Below are 18,819 nucleotides of genomic sequence, written 5' to 3' on the forward strand. Positions count from 1 at the left end.
TAAAATAATAAGGTGGAGAGTGAAGAACTAAATTCATTCTCTCCCCCCCCCCCAATACATATGTATTCAAAACTCTCTCTCCCTCGTCTCTTCTCTCTACCCCTTCTCTCCCTCCCTCCCTCCTGGGATTACAAGCAGGTGCCATCATATCCAGAAGCAACTTCAATTTTCACTTCATTTTGAGTGTATGTGTTCATTCACTTATTTGTATCATAGTTCATCAATTATATATGATGCTTTACATGTTTCTGCCATTTTCAGATGGTAAAAGAGATATTTAGATCCCTACTCTATTTGAGACAGGTTCTCTATGCATCCCTCCATGTCTTAGAACTCTCTAAGATGGCCTGAAATCAGAGATCCTCCTGACTCTTGAATGCTATAACTAAAGGTGTGTACTACCACGCCGAGCTCCTTGTACTAAATTTATTGAGACGGGGTTTCACTTTGTAGACCAGGCTGGCCTTGAATTCAGATATTCACCAGCCTCTTCCTGAAAGGTGTATGATACTATGTCTAGCCATTTTCTTCCCTTCAAAGAATGAAATGAACTAAAAGCCCAAAAAGTCAACAGTCTTTAATAGCAGTACCAACAGATTATGTAGGTCATAGCATCTGGCCCAGTTTAGCAGCTCACAAGTCTTCACTCCCAACACCTGAATTTGTCTGTGCCAGTACCACACAAGTAAAAACCACCAGCAGCATCTGCAGCTGCCAAAACAAAACAGTAACGGCAACAAAATGTCCCTTAGGAAATGGTCAAATCAGCAGTGCTCTGAAATGTCCTCCACAGCAGAACAGGGTGTTATGTAGTCATAGGCCTCCCTGTAAGGATACTTCCCATGCAAAAGAATCTAAAGTTGTATTTCATAATAACTGGTATGGTAAAAAAAAACCCAACTTAACAAACAAACAAAACCCCTCAAAATCAGATGAGGAGGAACAAGGTGGCCAGGCTATATCTTTGAATACTTACAAATATACAAAAACTCAAGAGGCTTTTGGGTATGTTTTTCCCCAGTTTCTGTGTAATAGCTCTGGCTATCCTGGAACTCCCAAAGATCTGCTTGCCTCTGTCTCTGGGGTATTGGGATTAAAGGCGTGGGCCACCACCACCTGGCTTGGTTTGGTTTTTGAGACAGGGTCTCTTTATATATTCCTTGCTTTCTTGGAGTTACGTAGACCAAGCTAGACTCAAATTTACAGAGACACTCTTGCCTCTACCTTCTGTCAAAATAATTTTCCCTCCCCTTTTTTGCCCAGGATGGTGATAAGGACTGATTCAAAGGGCCTTTCTTTCATCTTTGTAATGGATTTTGGGTCTTATTTGGACTCTTATTTAATCTCAGCAGAGAAAGAGACAGGTGGATCTTTTGTGAACTTTAGTGAGTTCTAGTGCAACCAGAGTTACATACTAGAGACATCCTGTATGTAACTGGATTGGCGGATGGGAGGGAGAGAATATGGGAGAAATATTTAGGCTGGACGTGGGAGGATCAGAAGGTCAAGGATAGATTGAGCTACCATTAGAATGTCTCAAAAATATTTTTTGTTAACTTATTGTTGTTGTTTTTTTTTTTTTTTGATTTTTTTTTTTTTTTTTTTTTTTTGAGACAGGGTTTCCCTGTATAGTCCTGGCTATCCTGGAACTCACTCTGTAGACCAGGCTGGCCTCGAACTCAGAAATCCACCTGCCTCTGCCTCCCAAGTGCTGGGATTAAAGGCGTGCGCCACCACCGCCCGGCTTGTTAACTTATTAAAACCCGATCAATGTGCTTCTCAAGCTAAAGACAGAAATAAATTCTAAAATATTTAGCAGGTATCTGAATTTTTTTGCTGTCTCAACATTTTTTTGCTTGGTTAATTGAGACAAAGTCCTTCTACATAGCCCTAGTTAGTTACCCTAGAACTCACAGGTTGTGGTATCCAACTCAAAAAAACTACCTCCTCTGCTTCTCTTTTTAAAAAAAGATTTAGAGCCGGGCGTGGTGGTGCAAGCCTTTAATCCCAGCACAGGCAGAGGCAGGCGGATTTCTGAGTTCGAGGCCAGCCTGGTCTACGAAGTGAGTGCCAGGACAGCCAGAGCTACACAGAGAAACCCTGTCTCGAAAAACAAACAAACAAAAAAGATTTATTTTGCCGGGCGTGGTGGCGCACGCCTTTAATCCCAGCACTCGGGAGGCAGAGGCAGGCGGATTTCTGAGTTCGCGGCCAGCCTGGTCTACAAAGTGAGTGCCAGGACAGCCAGGGCTACACAGAGAAACCCTGTCAAAAAAAAAGATTTATTTTATGTATCTGAGTACACGGTGTAGCTGTACAGATAGTTGTGAGCCTTCATCTGGTTGTTGGGAATTGAATTTAGGACCTCTGCTTGCTTTGGTCAACCCTGTTCACTCTGGCCCAAAGATTTACTTATTATTTAAATAAGTACACTGTAGCTGTTTTCAGTTGCACCAAAAGAGACCATCAGATCCCATTACAGGTGTTTGTGAGCCACCATGTGATTGCTAAGATTTGAATTCAGGACCTTCGGAAGAGCAGTCAGTGTTCTTGCTCACTGAGCCATCTCATCAGCCCCCTTTCCTCTGCTTCTCAAGTGCTGGGATTAAAGGCATTCATCACCACATGCAGCATAATGCAGTCTTCACTGGTAACTGAAGTTTATTTAGCTAGTCACTTGGCAATCCAGTTTCAGAGTGCTTCTCAGCTGCCCTTGTAGCTGGTGAAGATCTCTCCACTGTACTATGACAAAAAGGGAGACTATATCTTGCTCATCACCCTCTGGCTTTACTCTTTGCCCTTTCCTCCACTCCTCTCAGTGGACTAAGATTTAGTCATCAAAGTGATAACTGCTTTGATAAAACTTGGGAGAAAGAAAAACAAGAAATCAAAAGGAGGCTGGGCAGTAGTAGCACATGCCTTTAATCTCAGTACTTGGGAGGCAGAGGCAGGCATATTTCTGAGTTCGAGGCCAGCCTGGACAGCCAAGACTACACAGAAAAACCCTGTCTCGAAAAACCAAGAAAAAAAAAAAAAGAATCTTAACTGAACTAGTAGGAGATACAAGAGAACCCTATTCTGAAGTGGGATTGGGTGGGTTGGTGAACAGAGGGTTTTTGGAGGAGAAACCAGGAAAGGGGATAACATGTGAAATGTAAATAAAGAAGATATCTAATTTAAAAAAAAAAAAAGAAATTAAAAAGAGAATCCTATTCTAATTAATTCATTATAATTTGGGATCCCTATTATGCTAGTTTAATGCATTAGTAACAGAAATAAAGACCAAGTATTATTCCCACGCCTTTAATCCTGACATTCAGAAGGGAAAGGCAGGTGAATCTCTAAATTCAAGGCCAGTTTGGTGTACATTCCAGTTCCAGACCAGGCATTTACAAGGTGAGAACACATCTTAAAACAGAAACTAAGCTCAATACCATAATGGCAACACAGAATATGTAGATTTACTTATTGGCTGTCCTGGAATTTGCTATATTATCAAAGAACCTGACCTTGACCTCACAGAGACTCAACAGCCTCTGCCTGGATAAGTCAGCATCTCAAGCAACAAACAAACAAATCAAACATTAGACCCCACCCCTCCATATCTAACAAATCAAACATCAGACCCCACCCTCTATAACAAATCAAACATTAGACCACACCCCTCTATATCCGATTCTTTCATTTCACCGATTCACATCCTTTTAAAGTCACTATCAGGCTGGTGAGATGGCTCAGTGGGTAAGAGCACCCGACTGCTCTTCCGAAGGTCTGGAGTTCAAATCCCAGCAACCACATGGTGGCTCACAACCATCCGAAACGAGATCTGACTCCCTCTTCTGGAGTGTCTGAAGACAGCTACAGTGTACTTACATATAATAAATAAATAAATCTTTAAAAAAAAATAAAGTCATTATCATCTGTGTTTTCCTGCATCTGTCTGTTTAGTAAATGTGTGCAAACAGTGCATGAACAAGTCAGAAAAGGATGTGAGAGTCCCTGGAGCTGGAGTGCAGGTTGTGGGGCTGAGAACCAAACCCAGGTTCTCTGAAAGAGCAAGTGCTCTTAACCCCTGAGCACTATATATACTAGCTATACATACACATATTTTTTTAAGCCAACATAACTAGTGATGAACATCATTATTGACAAATTGGTGATCTACATATGGGAAGAACACGGAACGGTTAAACACTAGAACTAGAACTCACTGTGGAGACCAAGCACACCTTTAACTCACAGAGATCTACTAACAGAACTTTGCCTGCCAAGGGCTGGCTGGAGTTAAAGATACACACCACCAACCACTTCCAACACTAAATTATTTAAAGTTTTCTAGATAAAATTCTGTCGTTTTAACTTGACACAAGCTAGAATTATTTGAGAGATGAGTATATTTTCTCAATTGAGAAAAGGCTTCCAAAAATCAGGGTGCAGGCAAACATGTAGGGCATTTTCATAATTAGTGATTGAAGTGGAAGGGCCCGGTCAATCATGGGTAGAGTCACCTCTGGGCTGGTGGTACTGGATTCTATAGAACAAGCTGAGAAAGCCCCAGGGAGCAAACCAGCAAGCAGCACTCCTCCATGGCCTCTGCATCAGCTCCTGCCTCCAGGTCCTGTCCCTGCTTCAGTTCTTGCTGGCTCTAACTGCTTTTGATGATGAACTGTTACATGAGTGGAATAAACACTTCTGTTTCTATCACAGTTAGACAGGAATTATAGCACAGGTTAATCCTAGCTTTTAAATGAAGTCAGAAATCCAGGGTTCTAAGGTTTTGTGTGATAATCAAGAGATCTCAAACTCCCATAACACTGGGGCTGGAGAGATGGCTCAGGAGTGAAGACTGTTCTTGCAAAGGTGATAGATTCCATTTTCAGTACCCATGTGGTAGTGCAAAGTTATCTGTAACTCCAATTCCAGGGGGTCCAATGCTCTCTTTTATTTTCTAAAGATACCATACACACATGATGTACATACAGCAAGATCCAAAAACAGGATTTTATAAAAAAAAATCTTAAAAGCTGGGCGTGGTGGCGCATGCCTTTAATCCCAGCACTCCGGAGGCAGAGGCAGGCGGATTTCTGAGTTCGAGGCCAGCCTGGTCTACAAAGTGAGTTCCAGGACAGCCAGGGCTACACAGAGAAACCCTGTCTCGAAAAACCAAAAAAAAAAAAAAAAAAAAAATCTTAAAACCCTGAGTATTAATCATGCCACCTAAGGCCTTTTCTAAATGAAAGTTAATAGCAACTGACATGGTCTATAACTCTAGTTCCAGAAGATGGAGTGCACTTTTTTGGCCTTCAAGGGCATACATGGCAAACATGTGGTACATAGAAATACATGCAAGCAAAATACCCATATGCATAAAAAAGAACAATCTTAAAATCAAATGGCATTTAGGTAACTGGAATCTACATATTTCTAGTTCCTTTCTCTTTTCTTCTCTTCTTTTCTTTTTGGTTTTCCGAGACAGGGTTTCTCTGTATAGTTCTGGCTATCCTGGAACTCACTCTGTAGACCAGGCTGGCCTCGAATTCAGAAGTCCGCCTGGCTCTGCCACCCAAGTGCTGGGATTACAGGCGTGCGCCACCACTGCCTGGCTATGAATTTTTAATTTCTATCACATGCTTCCCCTCGCCCCAGCACTGAGGATTGAACCCAGGACTTCTCTACATGCCAAACAAGCACTGTAATCATTTTCTTTTTTGGGTGGAGTTTAGTGGCATATGCCTTTAATCCTAGTATTAGGAGATGGAGGCAGAGGCAGAAGCAGATCAAGGACAGTTTGATCTAATCTAAATAGCATGTTCAAGGCCAGCCAGGGCTACACAGGGAGACGATCCTAGAAGAAGAAAGAGTGGAAGAGACGACAACAAACAAAACTAAACTCTGAGACACTTCTTGAACTTGAGCTCCTCTTGCTTCAGCCTCCTCAGCAGGTAGCTAGGAGGATGGGCACTCACCACCATGCTCACCCACATACTCTAAGTGACTCTAAAAGAATCTGAAAAAGGAGCTGATCCAATAGTGAGGGAAGACTGTAGACAGCATTGAGGGTGAGGCCAAAGGCTTTGGTCCTATTTCACAGAACCTATGCTGTTACTATGGCTTTGGTGTTCTTCCAAGTAGAGCCACAGATGAACTACAGGAGTACAAATGTGGGTCTAAAGGTAGATCAAGGATGAATATTCTAGGTTATCTCTCAATACTGGACACAATTTTCCGCTCTACTTCTATTTCATACGGTCTTGTACCTAACTTAGGCGTACTGAATCCGAACTGTATAGACTTAGTACTCTAGCAACTAAACTTCATTTTTAAAAAATTGTATTCAGTGTGTGTGTGTGTGCACGTGTGTATGTGCATGTATTCAGTGTGTGTGTGCACGTGTGTATGTGCATGTATTCAGTGTGTGTGTGCACGTGTGTATATGCATGTATTCAGTGTGTGTGTGCATATGTGTGTTTGTATGTGCCTGCTCACCCACAGCTCATGCCACAGTGAGTTCATGGAGGTTAGTGAACAACTCAAGGAAGCCAGTTTTCTTCTTCCAGATGAGTTCTAGGGGTTAAACTCAGGCTAGGCCAGAGGCAGGTACTTTACCCACTGAGATATTTCATCAGCCCAGCAAACAAACTTACAAAGTACCCAAGCCATAAATAAGGTTTATATATACTGAGAAGTCTCCTTTGTTCTAACAAATTTATTTAAACATTCGCCTCTCAATAAAACTAGACTAAACTCTTGAGCTGGGTGGTAGGGGTGCATGCTTCTAACCCCAACATTCGGGAGGAAGAGGCAGGTGGATTTCTGAGTTCCAGGTCAGCTTGGTGTACAGAGAATAGTTCTAGAACAGCCAGGGCAGGGAGAAACCCTGTCAAAACAAAACAGAAACAAACAAAAAAACTAGAACTAAAATTTGCAGATCAGGTGTAAGAGCCTCAGTATAAAAGTGAAAGTGTACCTACAAAGACAATGAAGGGGCCTACCATGAAGATGCCTGTGCATACCCCTCCTTTGTAGCACATGCAAATCCAGCCATGGCATGCAAATACCAGACTAGTGTACAAGAACAATGATACATTTTAATCAACACTCACCCTCTAGATTCTCCAGAAAGGAACTGGACATGAGAACTCACTGTGATTGGGCCATTTCTCTGTTGAACCTGATGGCTGGTGTTCCAAGTCAGATATAAACTGGTCTGTGTCAAAGAAGACAACATCACTACTGAATGGAACAAACCAGAGGGTGAACTTAATCCACTACACTGCCCAGTATTGTTTTCTATTTTGCTTCCTGAGTAAGAGGAATTAAATTCTCCATGACTTCCCACATTTTACTAGGTAATTTAATACTGGAATCCAGATAGTTTAGGTAATGGATGATGTTTTTGTTGTTGTTCTTTTTTCCAGACAGGCTTTCTCTGTATAGCCTTGGCTGTCCTGGAATTTGGAGATCCACCTGCTTCTTGCCTCTGAGTGCTGGGATTAAAGGCGTGTGCCACCATAATATTTGCCAGGCATAATAGATGATTTTGAATTAAAAAGGTAATGTTTTCATTGGCTTTAAGGAGGTAAAATCAGTTTTAAATTATCACAGTAGATAAGAAAAGCTCCTCTGACCTGTAAGAACTCTTCTGGGTCTTTACTGTACAACTTCAAACATAAGAATTCAACTTTTGAGCCGGGCGCGGTGGCGCACGCCTTTAATCCCAGCACTTGGGAGGCAGAGGCAGCACTTGAGTTCAAGGCCAGCCTGGTCTACAGAGTAAGTTCCAGGACAGCCAGGGCTACACAGAGAAACCCTGTCTTGAAAAAACAAAACAAACAAACAAACAAATAAATATTCTTTTGAAGGAAAGAATCTGTATGCAGCATCCATAAACATTAATACCCCTATCTTAAGCAAACATATGCTGAGTCAATTTGTAGTAAATTGTAGTAAATGTACTCTCACAAGGGAGTTAAAAACAAAACAAACTCAAAAACTCTGTCATGTAATTTTTTTTACTGCCAAGTTCTTTTTTCTTTTTTTTTCTTTCTTTTTTTTTGTATTTCTTTGTTTTCTCTTTTAGTTCTTTTTTTCTTTTTCTTTTTTAGAGATCAATTAAAATCATCTTTTCTGAGAGTGCCTACTCTTGTTTAAAAAGTAATCCTCCAAAACAGACTTTAAAGTGTAAGTGAAATGTGTGACTTTGGGTAAATCAACATATACATTAGAAGTAAGTGTAGGAATAAGCAAAGAGGCCAGCAGACACTGAGGCCTTTTGGGACTGGGCTAAGTTGGTCATACTTCAAGATTGTGCTCTGTGGAAAGCAGCAGTCATAAGCATGTATTGCTCTTATGGAAGACACAAATTTGAATCTCAGAATCTTATCAGGCTTGAAACTGTACCTCCAGGGACCTAATACCCTCTTCTAGGCTCCAAAGGCACCTGTACACACTCAAGTACAAATACCTACCCACACACTCACCCACACATAATTTAAAAATAAATCTTAAAAATATAAGAGTGATTTTCCTACTTAAAAAAAAAAAAATCAAAGAGAACAGAATAACTCCTAACTCACTGCAAAGCATTATCCAGTATCAAAATCAGACAGAGGCTATAAGAGGACTGGGAGTATGACTCTGTGGTAGATAATTGCCTAGCATACACAAAGCCTTTGGATCCATCTACAGAGCTACAACACAAAACAAACACATAACAAAACTACAGAATCTCCAATCTAAGCTGCATGAGATTCTATCTCAAAAAAAAAAAAAAAGTATGGGGCTAGAGAGACAGCTTCTGCACTAAAGAGCAGCTATTACTCTTGCAGAGGAACATCTGTAAACTCTAAGTTGAAGGGGTCTGAAACCCTCTTCTGATCTCCACCGGCAACAACAGGAAAAAATTCTGCACAGCTTTCTCCATCCAGACTGTTCCTACTGAGATTAGCTAACCCATCTTGTTAATTTAGCTACATACAAGAATTCTGCCTCTCTGTTCAACAGTATATAATAAACATGCTGAGTTTCTGCAGTACTAGGGTTTCTTTATCAGAGAACCCAAGTCCACCCAACCTCAGCTTTCCTGTGTGTTCATGTCTGCCATTTCTTCATTCCTCTACTGCCCCGGTCAGGTCAAGTCCCTAGAGTTGTGCAAGGACCCAGTAAGGTGGTACCTGATCAGGGACGCGAACGTGGACACACAACTACAGGGAACTCTTATTGGCCACACAAAAGAATGCTGTTGTAAGAAGCATGCTTACACAGGTAATGAATAAATAGAGGGAAGAAATAAGGATAAAGGAACAAATAATACAGGGGAACACATTTCAGTTAGGCATAAAACACTGGGACAAGTAGAATATAGAGACAGGCGGTGATTCTACCAAGTAGAATCTGGAGCTAGGCAGTTACATGTTGCTACAATGGAAGATTTTGTGAAACCTCAGAAGTAGAATGGAAGCATTGTAGCTTCATTAATTCTTAGACTATGTTCAAGAGACATGTCCTTGGTTTCCTGAAGAAAAAAGACAGTGTTTGACTACTTCAGAAAAACCTGGGAGGGGTTGAGGAGTAACAGAATGTTCCCATTCTTGCTCTGGGTTTAGCTGCTTTACATTAAGGAGAAAACAAACAAACAAACAAACAAAAACAAAACAAAAAACCAAGCAGCACTGCAGGCTACAAACACACAGTGGTGGAGCTGTGGGTGGACTGTGGGCAGCCGTGTGGGCCTTTCAGTGGCCTCAATCTCCCGAGCCCGGAGGTGGCCTCAGCGTAACAGTGGCTGGTGTGCATTGGAGGGCAGGAAGGTAGCCAAAAGCAGGGAGAGGGAAGGCACAGGGGGAAGAGCCATGTAGCAAACGGGAAAAAAATCTTGATGGCTTTAAATGCTACCTGTTTTGTGTCTGGTATCTATGCAAGTTAGGAGAGGGGTCGACTGATCCTATGCCTTTTCATCCAGTGACTTAGTTACATCCTCTCGAACCTGTTTATAACGAGTCCCTCTGTTTCTGAAGGTTTTGCTCAAGCCACCTGAGGTGCCAAGGAGTTCAGTTCAACTATCTGGGACTACATTACTACAACCCTGAAAATAAGATAACCGAGGATTAGTTGGGATTTAACTAATGCGTACTTGGATTCACTGTAATGCTAGCATAGGTGAGATCAATTATGTTGGCATATCCTAGAAAAGGAAAAGTCTTATTATCAGATTGGTTTCTCCTGTTAATATTGCAGAAGTTATCCTTAACACTTTTGATACCTCAATTCCTTACACTTGTTAAAATATTCTTTTGGGGTTTTTGGGGGGGAGGAGGGGAGTGTGACTCATAACAGGCTGAAGAATAAGTTACTGCTGAATGCTCAGGTGTAAATGCGGTATCTTTTTGAGACTTTGTGTATGAGTGTTTGCCTGAATGTCTGTGCATCCCATGTATGCAGTACTCCAGGAGCCCAGAAGAGGGCATCAGAGATCTTCTCCACCTGGAGTTAACAGGTGGTTGTCAGCAATCATGTGGGTATTGAATCTGCGTTCTCTGGAAGTGCTTTTATCCTCTGAATAATCTCTCCAGCTCTCTAAGTGACGTATGTATACCACCCCTTCGAGGACACAGGGAACATTACCAAGGCATAAGGATAAAAGAGCCAGCTCCCTAACAATACTTTTACCCTTCCAGCCAGGTGGTGCTGGCGCACGCCTTTAATCCTAGCACTTGGGAGGTAAAGGCAAGAGGATCTTTGTGAGTTTGAGGCCAGCCTGGCCTATAGAGTACGTTCCAGGGCAGCCAGGGCTACACAGAGAAACCCTTTCTTTCTCCAGGGCTGGAGAGATGGCACAGAGGTTAAGAGTACTGACTGCTCTTTTAGAGGTCTTGAGTTTAATTCCCAGCAACCACATGGTGGCTCACAACCATTTGTAATGGAATCTGATGCCTTTTTCTGGTGTGCATAAAAACATGGCACTTGTGTACATGAAATAAATAAATAAATCTAAACAACCACAACAAATTTAAAAAAATTCATCTAAGTACTTTGAAAAGAGGATACAAATTGTAAAATAGAATAGCATCTTTAAGAAAATGACTTTTCTATCTTTCCCAGAGCAGACTTTAGAAACCTATTGTTATATTTACAGAATCCAGAATATGCCAAGAAATTACTTACAGCTGTTCTAGAGTGCCGGGCGTGGTGGCGCACGCCTTTAATCCCAGCACTCGGGAGGCAGAGGCAGGCGGATTTCTGAGTTCGAGGCCAGCCTGGTCTACAAAGTGAGTGCCAGGACAGCCAGGGCTACACAGAGAAACCCTGTCTCGAAAAACCAAAAAAAAAAAAAAAAAAAAAAAACAGCTGTTCTAGAAACTACTTAACACATGCAAGAGTATTTACAAAGTTAAACTCAAACTCTGGTCATAATATTTGTAGTCACAGAACACTGTAAGTATGCTTACCTCTCTGATCAATGTCTATACCAGTAAGCCTAATAATTCACACTTCAGACCTTGTTAGAAAAAAAGGTCCCAACTGGGGCTGCAGAGATGGCTGTGTGGTTGATAGCACTACATACTTTTCAGAGGACTGCGGTTCATTTCCAAGGACACACATGGCAGCTCACAGCTGTCTGTAGCTTTAGTTGCAAGGAATGTGAGGGTCTCAGGAACACATTGTGGTACACAAACACACATGCAGACAAAACAATGCGCGCGCGCACACACACACACACACACACACATTAATTTTTGGGTTTGGTTTGTTTTTTTGAGACAGAGTCTCAATATGTAGCTCTGGTGTCCTAGAATGCACTATGTAACTTCAGAGATCTGCCTGCCTCTGCCTCTCCAGCACTGGGATTAAAAATGTTCATATCACCATACACAGCATTTTTTTTTTATAAGGCTACAACTACATTTTTTTTCTGGAGATATTCACTTGATATATCAAATATTTCTTCCCTGGATCTAGAAACTAATTTTGCTTTTTTTTGTTTGTTTCTTTTGTTGTTGTTGTTTTTTAGAGACAGGGTTTCTCTGTGTAGCCCTAGCTGGCCTCGAACTCAGAAATCCGCCTGCCTCTGCCTCCCGAGTGCTAGGATTAAAGGCATGCACCACCACGCCCGACTCTAATTTTGCTCTCTTTTTCTTCTTCTTTTCTCCTTACTTGCTTGCTTCCTTCCTTTCTTCCTTTTAGACAAGGTCTCTTTATTTTATAGCCCTGGCTGTCCTACAACTCACTATGTAATAAACCAGGCTGGCAGAGGTCCATCTGCCTCTTCCTCCCAAATGCTGTGATTAAAGGCATATACCACCACACCTAGCTGAAACTAATTTTTCTTACTGCATATCCCAGGGTGGTTCTGAACCCTTTGCTATATATTCCCAGTCTACACAGCATTCTTTATTAGTTCTTTCAACCTTTAAAAGTCTTCATCATAAATATGTTGTTTGAAGGCTGATGATTCATGTATGTAACCAAAAGAGGCCCTAGTATTTCGGTTAAAGGAACAATTCAATATTACCTACCTTCCTATAACCCCTAGGTCCCATAAATGGAGTAATTATATATATCATTGATGATATCCTCACCCTATTGGCTACATATGACTTCCTTTATTATTTAAATATTAATTGGATGAACACTATTAAATATTAAATATAAATTGAATGAATATTAAATAAAATTATTAAATAAATGTTAAATAATTATCTAGGGCCAGCAAGATGGCTTAGAAGGTACTGGCCACCAAACTTGGTTACTGTGTTTGATTCCTGAAACCTCTATGGTTGAAAGAGAACTGACTTCTATAAGTTGTTCTCTGACCTCTACAATCATTTCCAGGGACTCTCCTGTCCATATTCATATACACAAGTATGTAAAAATGTAATAAAATATTTATGTAAATACAATAAACACCAGCGAAACCACTATGCAATAAATGCATGAACCAAAACACTGACATATTATCTCTCTACTCATCCTCCACAATAGTCTTCTACACCCCTGACAAGTAGCCATGTGAATCTTGCTTTAAAAAGACATTCGTTAACCCAGGCATTGTAGCAGACATCTATAATTTCAGCATTTGAAATGCCAGAGGTAGGACAGTTATGAATAGATAATCCTGGGCTATAAGTAACACTTTTTTTTAAAGATTTATTTATTTATTTAATGTATGTGAGTACACTGTTGTGCTCTTCAGATACACCAGAAGACGGCATTGTGTATCCTGGGCTATAAGCAACACTTTTTTTTTTTTTTTAAAAGATTTATTTATTTATTTACTTAATGTATGTGAGTACACTGTTGTGCTCTTCAGATATACCAGAAGAGGGCATTGTATCCCAATACAGATAGTTGTGGGCCAACATGTGGTTGCTGGGAATTGAATTAAGGACCTCTGGAAGAGCAGTCAGTACTCTTAACCGCTGAGCCATCTCTCCAGCCCCTATAAGCAACACTTCTATAGAGAGCTGAAGCAGCTGAGTTGTATCTAGAGTGCTAACTGTCAATCAGCACCTGCCCTACATTCAGGGTCAGCATGCTGTTGCACAGAGCCAGCAAGTGGCAGTGGCAGTGACAGTCTCACCACAGCAGCTGTTTGAACTACATTAAATGTGCAGCCTCTTCTCTGAAGGAAAAGCTGCAGCTGTGCTCCTGTTAGTCTAAGAACAAAGGAAGACAATGGGAGGAAAAATTAAAGGGCAGTTTTAACAGAATTTAGTTAGCTCAATCACAAATTAAAGCAAAGAACCACTAGTTTAGTTATCTAGTTTTACAATACCACAGAGGAATTTTAATCCAGTAACATACACGGCTGCTCTGGCAAGGGACCACACATCTTTAATCCCTCTGGCTGGAATACAAACATGCCCTTAGTGCACACCTTTAATCCCAAACAATGAAAGTAAGGTTTGTATGCAGAAGGAAGCAGTGGTGTTTGAAGGTGACTTCTAACTGGAGGGCAGTTCTGTAAGTTCAGTCACGTCAGTCTGGTGCGCTGCACTGTGCAGTGCAGCGGAGTGGAGGGGAGGGGAGCGTGTTTTGAGTTCAGTTCAGTCGGTGCAGAGGAAGCAATTTTACCGGGGCAGTTTTGCAGAGAATGAGGAGCCAGAAGAGTAGCTAGATTGCTAGAGTTAGTTTGAGGTCAAGCAGAACAATTCAGTCAGAAAGCTGGGAGAAACTAGTTTGAACCAGCTAGCTGGTCAGACGTCAGAAAGAGCTACAAATGGTGAGCTTATTCAGCAGTAAACTTCCAAGACAATAATTACTTCAGATGAGTAAAAGATACTTTTACACAATAAAATAATCTTAATTTAAAAGTTTAAAACATAACCGAGTATTTCTATATGTTATAAAAATCATGTTTTAATATATATCAATTGGTGCAAAATCTAGAGCATAATGCAAGCATAAAATACAGGTTTTTTTTTTCCCCCAAGTATTTTTTTTCCCCCCAAGACAGGGTTTCTCTGTGCAGCCCTGACTATCCTGGAACTCACACTGTAGACCAGTCTGGCCTTAAAATCACAGAAAGACTCAAGAAAAATTCTCTTCTGAGCAGACAAACGGGCCAGGTGTAGAAGTACACACCTTTCATCCTACCTAGCTCTTGGGATGCAAAGGCAGGTGCATCTCTACAAGGCCAGCACTCTTTATAGAGTGAAATCCTGTCTTAAAAAACAACAGAAGGACAGACAGGGCTATATAGAGAAACCCTGTCTCAAAAAAACAAAAAAACAAAAAACAAAAAAACAAAAAAAAAATTTTTAAAGCCGGGCGTGGTGGTGCACGCCTTTAATCCCAGCACTCGGGAGGCAGAAGCAGGCGGATTTCTGAGTTCCAGGACAGCCAGAGCTATACAGAGAAACCCTGTCTTGAAAAACCAAAAAAATCCAAGAACAAAACAAAAAACCCCCCAGAAATTCACAGAAAATCCAAACAAGAAGTCAAGTTACAAATGGCTAGAAATTTGGCTCTACAGTAACACACTAGGCTAGAATATGCATCTGAAAAGAAATTCACTGGAAGAGGGTAGAGCTCAGAATCTGCGGTGCCCTGAGTTCTGCTGACTTTTCCCCTCCAGTTATAGCTTGACACCAATCAACTTTTATCAAGTTCTCCAATGGGTGGCAATGAAAAAATTCAATAGCCAGTCTGTCTTCTATGATGCTTCAATCTGGGAATTTTTTGTTAGTTTTTTAGATTGTGGGTCCCCCCCACCCCGCCCCCGCCCCTGAGACAGGGTTTCTCTGTATAGCCCTGGCTGTCCTGGAACTCACTTTGTAGACCAGGCTGGCCTCGAACTCAGAAATCAGCCTGCCTCTGCCTCCGGAGTGCTGGGATTAAAGGTGTGCACCACCACCCCCGGCACTTTTTGTTGTTTTTATTTTACATATATGAGCACTTTGCTTGTGTGTATATCTGTGCACCACATACAGTACCTACAACCCTGTCTGGAAAAAACCAAAAACCAAAATAACAAAAGAAGACACTGGATCTATGTCAGGGGAACTGTCAGGTGGGTATGTAGAGAGATTCTTTTGTGTACTGTATGGAAACATCATCTGCCAATACAAAGCTGATTGGCCAAGGAGCTGAGGTAGGGAATAGGAGGTGAGAGTTCCCATAGGGAGAAAGGTACTCTGGGATAGAGTGAGATGTATGAAACTGAGAATTTGTAACCAGCCATGTGGCAGGCTTAGACTAGAATACATGGGTTAATCAAGTTATAAGCTAGTTGGAGAGACAACACTTCAGTCCTATGACCTGATATTTAATGACAGTTTCTCCATTATGGAATGGATCTAGTGTAGCTACAAACCTGTAACAGAAGATAAGTTAGGTCTAGGTCAGTTCCTGATCTAGATAGCTGGTCTAGAATTATTTTCCTAAAACAGATTAATATAGAATTAGAAAGAAAACTGAAATTCTATATCTAGCTCTAGAATCTTTAGGATTTTCATAGATGATGGCTACAGGTAACTATATAATGTGTTACACATAACATATGTGGTAGCTCACTTTTATCTTTCCAGCATTAGGAGGCTGAGGGAGAAAGATCACCATACATTGAGGTCAGCCTGAGCTGACACTGAGCTTCAGTTCTGCAAGAACTGAACCCCCACCCCACCCCAGTCCTAGGGTTCAATCTCAAATACTATCTGGGTCTGGAGGTACAGACCTGTCATCTTAACACTTGGGAGAATCAGAAATTTAAGGTCACTCTCCACCATACAGTAAGTTCAAGGCCAGCCTAACTCAAAATACATAAACACACACACATTCACAAGGTAGGTAGGGTAAGTAGGGCGAGGTGGGGAGGAGCTGGGACTTACCATCATCCAAGGTGATATCCTGTAGACCAATGGTTGCAAAGTTAGGTTCTTGATCTTCAGGTTCAGGCTTAATGCTCACAGCTGCCCCACCAGGCGGAAATGACGCTGGGTCACACAAACTGTGACATACTAAGGATGAAGGAACAGAAAGACCTCCTTGGCCTGTACTTTGTGCTTGAGTTGAGTGCTGTCCAGAATGCATTCTGGTAGCTGGAGATGGTGATGAGGCAGTTCCTGAGCTAGGAGATTGATAAGGCATAGGCTGGAGCTGAGGGGATGATGGCCCAGAAATCGGTGAACTAGCCAGAGGATGAGAGGCTGCTGGGGAAGCTGCTGTAGCAGATCCTGGGTGTGAAGGACAATATGTAATAGGCTGTAAATGAGAAGAAGGCTGACCTGTGACCTGGTCTGCCCCTGGAGAAGAAAGAGCTGTTTGTCCTGCATTTGAACAATGGTATCCCATTGACTGCAGATGAGGTGGGGTTTGCACAGAATGAGGTGAATGTGCTAAGAGATGTCCTGTCGCATCTGAATTTGAAGAATGAAATGGTATTGGTGACAGTGGTTGACAGCCAAGATTTACTAAACTAGAAAGAGCTGCATCCTGCTGAAACAAAACTGGGTCAAATTCTTGACTAGAGGCAGGATTCATAGGAAGACAGGTTGGGCCATTATACATACTAGTTTGTATAGACTGATAGGAAGACCCTAGAGATGTTGGTGTGACTTGAAAAGGCTGGTGCATGACTGAAGATGGTGCTATGTGCTGTTGTTTACCAGAACCTTCCTCCCTACATTGCAACTGTGGCAAGTGGGTGGAGGTTATCATAGATGTGTATGCTGGCTGCACTTGACAAAGCAGGCTTCCCGGTGCTGACATCGCACGGTCATGGGGGTGCCCTGTCTCTGAGGAGGGCCTCTGGGCCTGGGCAGAATGAGGCACAGGCAAAGATGGAACTGAAGGCAAATCTGTGTCTTCTCTTTGTTCTTGCTTCATCAAAACTGAAAAGTAAGGGGTTAAAGCAAGCATTATTATATAGCTTACAAAATGATGACGACTTAACGTAATTCTGTAATTCTAGGGTTTGGAACCATAACACAATGGGGATGAACTAAATGTCTTTAGAGAAGGAAGTTCATGTAAAATGTTTTATTTGTTATATGTATATATATATTTCTAGAAGCTCATAAACCAGCTAGTCTGACATAAGCAGTGCCCAAAAACTAAACAGAGACCCTCTTTTTTTTCTTTTTTTTTTTTTTAGTTTTTTCGAGACAGGGTTTCTCTGTATAGCCCTGGCTGTCCTGGAACTCACGCTGTAGACCAGGCTGGCCTTGAACTCAGAAATCCGCCTGCCTCTGCCTCCCGAGTGCTGGGATTAAAGGCGTGCGCCACCACGCCCGGCTTTTTTTTGGTTTTTTGAGACAGGGTTTCTCTGTATAGCCCTGGCTGTCCTGGAACTCACTTTGTAGACCAGGCTGGCCTCGAACTCAGAAATCCGCCTGCCTCTGCCTCCTGAGAGAACCTCTCTTAAACAAGATGAAAGGCAAGGCCTGACACCTGAGACCTGAGGTTGTCCTCTGACCTCCAAATATAGGAAACAGCAAGCACAGTGCTTATCACTCAAAAATTAATTTTTGGATGTGCACATATACATGAGAAAAGTTTAAAACATAACTTAAAAAGAGATGAACAGCCAGGTAGTAGTGGCACACTCCTTTAATTCAAGTGCTTGGGAGACAAAGGCAGGCAGATCTCTGTGAGTTCAAGGCCAGCCTGGTCTACAGAGGGAGTCCAGGACAGCCAAGATTTCAGAGAAACCCTGTCTTTAAAAAAAAAAAAAAAAAAGAAAAAGAAAAAAAGGAAAAAACAGAAAAAAACAAAAAAAGAGGATGATTGCTAAATAAAAAATCACAAGAAAACCCACCAAAAATAATCCTATGACCTATAAAGCACTGAATCTAGGACTCTCAATCTGAAACATACCTCTCATGTGATAGGTTTGATCCTCTACCACTGTGTGACTATCAAGAGAAAAACTGAAAACCACATGAGGTAGCACACACCTGTAATCTCAGTAGAACAAAGATAGAGAACAGCCTGGGCTAAACAACAACAACAAAACAAAAAACAGAAAAAAAATGTAAAAATGAAAACTACCAAAATCTATAAGAAACCAACAAACAAACTAATTAACACTGCAAACACAAAACCAATATACATGGCCAGGCTCAGTGACACTTGCCTTTAATCCCAGCACTCAAGAGGGCAGAGGCACATGGATCTCTGATTTCCAAGTTAGACCCTATCTTAAAGGAAGAAAACAGGAAAGGCTAGGAAAAGAAATAGGGGGAGGGGGGAAGAGAGAAGGCAGGCAGGATGGCTGAGTACTCTCATCCCTTAACTCGGGTAAGTGGAGAGCTTGGTTTTGTAACTGGCTGCTCACTGTGAACTAAAAAGGAGTCAAAGCAGCTGAATGTGGTGGTACAT

At 41.6% G+C, this 18,819-nt stretch overlaps 1 protein-coding gene across 2 annotated transcripts in view; it reads right to left on the minus strand.

Moving 5' to 3' along the window:
* Window positions 1–18,819, minus strand: part of Nfatc3 (nuclear factor of activated T cells 3) — a 77,554-nt gene that overhangs the window by 4,964 nt on the left and 53,771 nt on the right. The window contains exons 9-10 of one of the 2 annotated variants that reach the window (XM_029480364.2): window positions 16,329–17,330; window positions 7,104–7,207 (exon numbers count right to left, since the gene is read on the minus strand). In XM_029480364.2, the coding sequence (XP_029336224.1) occupies window positions 7,107–7,207; window positions 16,329–17,330 (1,103 nt within the window). In that variant the 3' untranslated portion in view covers window positions 7,104–7,106. The remainder of the gene's footprint in view (window positions 1–7,103; window positions 7,208–16,328; window positions 17,331–18,819) is intronic. The other variant, XM_021169508.3, reaches the window with a different exon arrangement.

This window comes from Mus caroli, unplaced genomic scaffold (assembly GCF_978045245.1).
Source record: "Mus caroli unplaced genomic scaffold, Mus_caroli_1 scaffold_10, whole genome shotgun sequence".
In the NCBI taxonomy this organism is placed as follows: Eukaryota; Metazoa; Chordata; class Mammalia; order Rodentia; family Muridae; genus Mus; species Mus caroli.